The 7,425-nt window shown below is 42.5% G+C and overlaps 2 protein-coding genes across 15 annotated transcripts in view; one reads left to right on the top strand and one right to left on the bottom strand.

Annotated features, from left to right (window-relative positions):
- Window positions 1-1,722, bottom strand: part of SESN1 (sestrin 1) — a 109,245-nt gene extending 107,523 nt beyond the window's left edge. Inside the window, exon 1 of one of the 3 annotated variants that reach the window (XM_031023896.2) lies at window positions 541-1,722. In XM_031023896.2, coding sequence (XP_030879756.1) covers window positions 541-819 — 279 coding nt within the window. In that variant the 5' untranslated portion in view covers window positions 820-1,722. The remainder of the gene's footprint in view (window positions 1-540) is intronic. The other 2 variants (XM_031023894.2, XM_006729461.3) reach the window with 2 other exon arrangements.
- A 268-nt stretch (window positions 1,723-1,990) lies between these two features.
- The window catches only part of CEP57L1 (centrosomal protein 57 like 1), a 77,826-nt gene continuing 72,391 nt past the window's right edge, over window positions 1,991-7,425 (top strand). For 4 of the 12 annotated variants that reach the window (XR_014147889.1, XM_081828770.1, XM_081828776.1 and 1 more), the window contains exon 1: window positions 2,226-2,331. The gene's annotated coding sequence lies outside the window, so the exon portion shown is untranslated. Of the gene's footprint in view, window positions 2,006-2,225; window positions 2,332-7,425 lie in introns of those variants that run through there. The other 8 variants (XM_081828771.1, XM_081828774.1, XM_081828777.1 and 5 more) reach the window with 5 other exon arrangements.

Here is a 7,425-nt window from a genome sequence, read left to right on the forward strand (position 1 = left end):
TTTTTTTTTTAAAAAAGAAAGGTTGTCTTTAGAGAACAGACCCTGAGTTTTTGTTTTGCTTTTAAGAACATGAGAAAACTTTCACCAATTATCCTGAACAAGTGAAGAAACATTTAATATCCTTTATCATTTGAGAGGCTTAAATGAGAAACTTTCCACACAGAATATTGTTTGTAACAATGTGAAAAGTATACTGACTATACTTCCTAACAACATGTAAAAATAAATATACGAAAAAGCAAGTCTTTACTTGCAATTAACTGTAACTTTGTCATACTTTTCTGGGAGGAATGCAGTTTCTGCTAAAACTCTCTAGAAAGACAATTCTTGTTTACTTGTATTTGAAAACTGCTTTTACTTTAGTTCCTCCTGTACAGTTTTGGCCCCAGATTCAATGTCTTACAAGCCACTCTAAATTTAAGATGTAGAAGGAATTCGTAATGGGTTCACATAACCACCTAGCAGCAAATACAAAGTGAATAACTGCAAGTAAAACTGCACTGTACTAGATGGACAGTTGTAAATACAATGTTTTCTTACCTGGACGCTCTTCAAAATAAATTCACTTTTCTCTCTTACATCTTTAAAGGGACATCTCTTAGAAAGCATAAGCAGATGAGCAAGAAGTTTATTTAACCCATCCAAAGAAACAGCATTTGAAAGCCCGTCTGATGGACGAAGAGGTGTCTCTTTCACGGAACGAAGATACTCGGTTTTTCTCAAAACGGTTTGCTTAATGTTTTCCAGTGCTGTCTCTCTAGTAGTTGAATCTCTACTGCACAGTCCATCCCATCTCACTTCATTCTCTCCTTCAGCCATGACAACTGGAGATGTTTTTCTTTGCCGTCTTCAGTTACCCTTCAGCATGTCCCCAAAAGCACTTTGTATTTTTAAAACGAGAAATGTAAGAATAAAATCGGAGAAATCGAATCGTCATGAAAACACAAATGTCTGGGAGACATCTGGAACCAGAAGTGTCTTTTATATTAATGGTTTGCAACCGATCTGCAACACAGAACTCACTCTCTCCTACATGAAGGGGCAGTCTTCTTGTCAGAGATTTTTAAAAAGTTGGAAAGTTGGCACCCTACAGCGCTGGCTTTGCTGGACAGGCAGTCTCGGGGAAGTGTTCTTCGTCTCGCGGGGTCAGCGGATATCCTCACGTTGTGGAGCTGTCAAATCCGTGCTCTGCCCAAAAAGGCTGGTAACAGTTGAATGCGCTCCAGCCATTCGGGGTTTTTGGTCTGGGCAGCCACCGTGTTCTCAGGAGCATTCCCACCCCGCCCCTCCTCCGGCACCAGTCTCCGCCCTCTGCAGCTCCTCCCTACCCCTCAGCGGCCAGCCGGGAGCCAGTGGGGAAATCTCGCCAAACCCTTGCTCACTGGCTGCCGCGGCTGGAGACCCGGTCGCTCCTTGGTGGCGGCAGCTTCTGGCAGCCGCTCTCTCAGCTGCAGCGCTGGAGGAAAGTGTCTCCGGCCCCGAAAATTCTGGATCCCCGAACAGACGCCACTTCTTTTCCTATACCTGCGTCCTCGCCCACCGCCCATTAAACCTGAGGAGCACAGGGCTGGGCCGCAATCCCCGAAAGCCAGGCTGGGCCGCGGAGCCGGCGGAGAAGCCAGGCCGGAGGCGCAAAGCCCTCCCCTTCACCCAGCCCCATCTGTGGGGCTCGGCCCAGAGGGCGGGAGCAGGGAGGGAAGATGGGGTCCTCACCCCAGCCCCTCCCCTTTCTCCGCCCGGCATTAACCAGGAGCCGCCCCTGCCCCAGCGCCCTCTTCCCCGCCCTAGCAGATGCGACCCGCGGAGGCAAAGCCATTGGAAAAAGCCCCGCCCTCCGACCGGCTACCTCCAGACCCCAAGTCCGCGAGCGGCCGCCAACTGCTGCCGGCTGCTACGCATGCGTGTTGGCGGGCAAGGCGCATGCGCCTACGGGGCATTTTTGCGTCGGGGGCGTTTTTCGTCCCCTGGCGTTTGGATTATCCCGGCTGGAGAAGGGGAAAGAAAAGTAAGGAGTTGAAGTATACTGAAACTATAACAGACAAGACAAGCACGGCAAAGAAAGAGGGCGTAAACACACACCTGGAAGAAATTGAATCGAAATTTAAGATAGCCTGAAAATAGTGACAGTCTCTTTATTACGCCAAATCCGAGATTTAAGAGGTCAGGGCGGTCTCGCATTGACTTCTGGGAAATGTGGTTTTTTTTTGGATGTGCCGACGCGTTCTGTCGGCGATAGAAACTACAGTCCCCAGGAGCCACTGCGACGTTGCCTGTAGCGGCCTTCGAGCCAACGGTTAGCGCGGGCGGACGGAGGTTGATAGCGTCGACTTGGTGAGCACTGTAGCTTTGGCTGCCAATTTTTCTTTGACAGGATTTTTTCCTTCTTCCATTTCCTCAGGGATTTTGGAGACCAAGCTATCTAGAGCTGTCCTCCTTAGTCCAGGGATAGTGTCCAGTAATTTGCCTGGGAAGGAGTAGTCCGAATGCCCCAGGCCGAGGGCGCCTTAAGGCGCGAGGAGTGATTGCGATGCCAAGGGTCTTAGGGAGCAGCAAAAGGCCGGGCTGGAGGGATGCTGTGGAAACTGGTGCATTTTGCTGCGGCCTCTGCTTCCGCCCTTTCAGGTGGACTCGCGCGCGAGGGATTGGGTATCTCTGTGCAATTGCACTTTTGTTTGGCATTGCATAGGGGTGTTCTGTGTTTTATGCGCTCAAATGAAATCCCACGCAGGGCTTTGAAAGCGAGTTGTCAAATCCATTTTGTATGAGACTAAGGGGAAAAGAAACCCCAGTATTCCTAGCTATGAATGTTTGCAGGCTTTAAGGATATTATATGAAAAAAGACCTATAAAAATCTCCAAAATTAGTATATTTGGAAGATTCATTTGTTTAAAAATTACTGTTTGTTTTTAAAAAGTCATTCCTCTTGAGAAAAGTCAAGGTGTGAAAGGCAGTCAGTGGACTGAAAACCAAATTAGATTTTAATTCTTCACATTGTGGAATAGATGTGTTTCTAAAAATTGAGCCATGGGGCGTTTGGGTGGCTCAGTCAGAAGAGCATGCAACTCTTGATCTCTGGGTGGTGAGTTCCAGCTCCCATGTTGGGTGTAGAGATTACTTAAATAAAAACTTTTTTTTTTTTTAAAGATTTTATTTATTTATTTGACAGAGAGACAGCGAGAGCAGGAACACAAGCAGGGGGAGTGGGAGAGGGAGAAGCAGGCTTCCCGCGGAGCAGGGAGCCCGATGTGGGACTCGATCCCAGGACCCCTGGGATCATGACCTGAGCTGAAGGCAGACGCTTAACGACTGAGCCACCCAGGCGCCCCTTAAATAAAAACTTTTAAAAATAAAATGAAAAAAGAAAAATTTAGACTTGTGAGGTACTGAGTATACAACAGTGAAAAAGACACATTCCTTATCTAGTTATAGAATCTACTGGTTAAACACACAATTACAGTACAATATGATATCTGGCTATCTGGGGTGGCTGGAAAGAAGATCAATAGCTTAATGCTGGAAAGTCGGGGAAATCTTCATCCCAGGGAAAGAGGGCTAAAAGAACAGCATATGGTGAGGCTCAGAAGTGCTGCAAATAAGCCAAATCACCTATATTTTGGGAGGGATAACTTTTTGTGTATTGATGTACTTTGAAGCTGCGAAGAGACAAGTACTGTGAGTTTTCCAGATAGTTTCTGAAAGTGACCTGTCCTTGAACAGATTTATAGTTTCAGTGAATTGGTCTAATTTGGAAAGCCTTGCTACATTCTCTGCTACTGGTTTAAATCAGAATTTTTTAAAAATATGAACTTCTTATGAGTATGATTTCAAAAACTAAAAAAGACATTCCTTTTTTGTCCTTTTTTGGGCTCATCCTCTTTTGTCCATTGCACAAAGAGTAGGGTAGTTTCTTAAATCTGGGTCCCCTTTTTACTGCATAGTTGAATATAATCCCTTCCATACCCATGGTTTCGCTACCACCTATGACTTTTAAATGTATACCTCCACCCACCTTTACCTTTCCAGCTTTCATATATCCATTTCCTTGATATTTCTTTTTTGATATCTCGAAAGCACCTCAAGTTCAACATGCCTAAAACCAAATGCATGGTTATCTCTAATGAGTCTGATTCTTAACCAGTGTTTCCTATTTCAGTTAACAATCCTACCATCCACTTCTGAAAATTTGAAAACTATGCATTATTGATTTATTCCTGTCCGTCATACCTCTATAACCAATTATTACCAAGTCCTATCAATTTCATCTCCCAAATATCCTCCAAATCCATCCTTTTCCCACCATCTACACAAGTGCAGTCTTTTCCAAATTGCCATAATCTGTTGCCAAGACCACTGCAATAGCGATTATTCATTCTGGCCTTTCTCCATTAGTTCTCCACACTGGAGCCATAATGATCTTTTTGAAATGCAGTTCTGACTAGATTTTTCTCTTAAAATCATTCATTGCTGTCTCACTATTCTTAAGGCAAAACTTCTTTGTTAAGCATAATATCATTTTGTCTCTTTCCACCTCTCCATCCTCACTTTAATATACCTACCACTCTCCACCTATCTCTGCTTCAGCCATACAAATCTTTCTTCAGTCACTGGTTCTCATATTCCCTTCATCCATTTATAGACTCAACAAATATCTGTTGAGTATCTACTTTGTAAGGGGACAATCACATATGTCATTGAGCACAATATACATTGACACTTGAACAACATGGGTTTGAACTGCAGAGATCCACTTACATGTGCATTTTTTTAATAAATATAGTGTAAATCTATTTTCCTTATGGCTTTCATAATAACATTTTATTTTCTCTAGCTTACTTTATTGTAAGAATACAGTATATAGTACGAATACAGAATATGTGTTAATGTGTTAATCATTTATGTTATCCATAAGGCTTCTGGTCAACAGTAGGCTTTTAGTAGTTAAGTTTGGGGGGAAGCATCAGAAGTTATATGGATTAAAATTTGTGGGATTTTTTTTTTACTTCCTGATGAGGAGTTGGCACTCCTAACCCTCACGTTGTTCAAGGGTCAACTGTACAAAAGTCCCTACTGTCATAGAGCTTGCATCTATTAAGGGGAGATCGACAATAAATATGTAATATATGTGGTAAATGAAGGCAAATGTGGTGGAGAAAAATAAGAGCCAACCAGGAAGGGGACTAAGAAGTGCCAGATTGTGGGGGGCAAGGTTCACTTTTAAATAAGGTGGTCAGAGAAGGGGACATTTGAGGGGATCTGAAGTAGGAGGAGGAATAAGTTGTACAGATACTTGGAGGAAGAACATTCCTGTGAAGAGAACAGCCAGTACAAAGGCCTGTGGGCAGGAGCAAAGAATAACAATGTGGCTGGAGCGCAGCGAGTGCAGGGGAGGAAGATAACGTGAGATCACAGAGAAAGGAGGTCACATAGGTGATTGAAAGGACTTTGACTTTTTAATTAAAATAGGAAACCATTGGAGGGCTTGGAGCAGATCAGTTGCATGATCTGACTTTTTAAAATGATTGCTTCTTTGAAATTGTGTTGAGCATAGACCAGGGCGAAGCAAGTGTAGAAGCAGAGACACTAGTTAGGAAGCTAAAGTAATGTGTAAGACTGATGAATCACAGACCTGTACCTCTGAAACAAATAATACATTATATTTTACAAAAAAAAAAAAAAGATAGTAGGAAGGGAAAAATGAAGGGGGGGAAATCAGAGGGGGAGACGAACCATGAGAGACTATGGACTCTGAGAAACAAACTGAGGGTTTTAGAGGGGAGGGGGGTGGAGAGATGGGTTAGCCTGGTGATGGGTATTAAGGAGGGCACGTACTGCATGGAACACTGGGTGTTATATACGAACAATGAATCATGGAACACTACATCAAAAACTAATGATGTAATGTATGGTGACTAACATAACCTAATAAAATAAAATTAAAAATAAAAAAAAAATAAAAAAAATAAAGTAATACTCCAGGTGAGAGGTGATAGTAGTAGCTTGGACCAAAGTGCTAACAGTGGAGGCAATGGGAAGAGGTCCACAGTCTGGATCTATTATGATAGTTTAGCCAACAAGTTTTACTGATAGATTAGATATGAGATGTGAGAGTATAGGAGTCAAAGATGACTCCAGAGTTTTCAGGCCGAACAATAAGAAGTAAGGAATTACCATTTAATGTTGTGGGAAAGTCTCCAGGTTTGTGTACGGAGCTAGGGAGGTGGAAGTCAAGAGTTTTGTTTGGCCATGTAAAGTTTGAGATGTCTCTAGGATATTCAAGTAGAAGTGTGGAGTAGGCAAGTTGGGTAAATGAGTATAGAGATGAGATGAAAGACCTGTCTGTAGATAGAATAATTGGATTTCATAGTAGTGTTTTAATAGCAGTTAAAGCCTGAGAATTGTTGGTGTCACAAAAAGAGGTGCTCCATAGAGTTTAGGTTGATCTGGAATCATCTGCAAAGGGGACTATGCAGGAGCAGCCAGTGAACACAGAGTGTGGTGTCCTAAAAGCCAAGTGAAAGTGGTTAAAGAGGAAGGAGTACTAAGTATGTGAAGCGCTGCTCTAGATTAAGTGAGATAAGGATTGGTAACTGACCACTGTATTTAGTAGAATGGAGGTCATTGAGGATCTTAAGAGCAGTTTTGGTGGAGTAAAGAGTATAAAAGTTAGATGGTCATTTTATTTAAGAGAGAATGGGAGAAGAACTGGAGACAGTGAGTATAGATGCAGTACCTTTGTACTGTTTTCTTTGTCCAGACTTTTTTAGCCTGTCTTTGACTTCCCTTCCTATAGATCTTAGCTCAAATACTGCTTTCTCAGTTTCCCTGATCTGATTAAATGCCCCTATTATAAATATACTCTTATTTTAACGTATGTCTCTACTTGCTAATAAGTTTAAAATGTAGTTTTATAATGGCCTGTGATAATTTTGTGAAAGTGTGCCTGCTTTTTAAAAATTTATTTATTATTTGAGAGAGAGTGTGTGTGTGCAGGGGGGCAGGGAAGGGGCAGAGGGAGGGAGAGAGAATCCTAAGCAGACTCCACACCCAGCATGGAGCACGTCAGGCTTGATCTCATGACCCTGAGATCATGACGTGCACCAAAATCAGGAGTCGGATGCTTAACTGACTGAGCCACCCAGGTGCCCCAGTGTGTGTTTGCTTCTAAAGCTTAAGCACAGAAGAGCCGCAACTGTGCTGATTTTTGCTCATCATCTGCAGCTCTGAGTACAGTGCTTGGCATCTAGTATGAACTTTGTACATATTTGATGGATGAATGGAAGAAAAATATAATGTCACAGAATTTTCAAAGTCATTGCATATTTATCTGTTGTTAACAAAAACACAAGATAATTGGTAGCAGGTACTTTATTATAATGAAAACATTTTAGAAAATTTGTCTTTTTTTTAAGAGATTTTATTTATATA

The sequence above is a fragment of the Leptonychotes weddellii genome, chromosome 8, assembly GCF_054177405.1.
Source record: "Leptonychotes weddellii isolate Sample4059 chromosome 8, ASM5417740v2, whole genome shotgun sequence".
Taxonomy (NCBI): domain Eukaryota; kingdom Metazoa; phylum Chordata; class Mammalia; order Carnivora; family Phocidae; genus Leptonychotes; species Leptonychotes weddellii.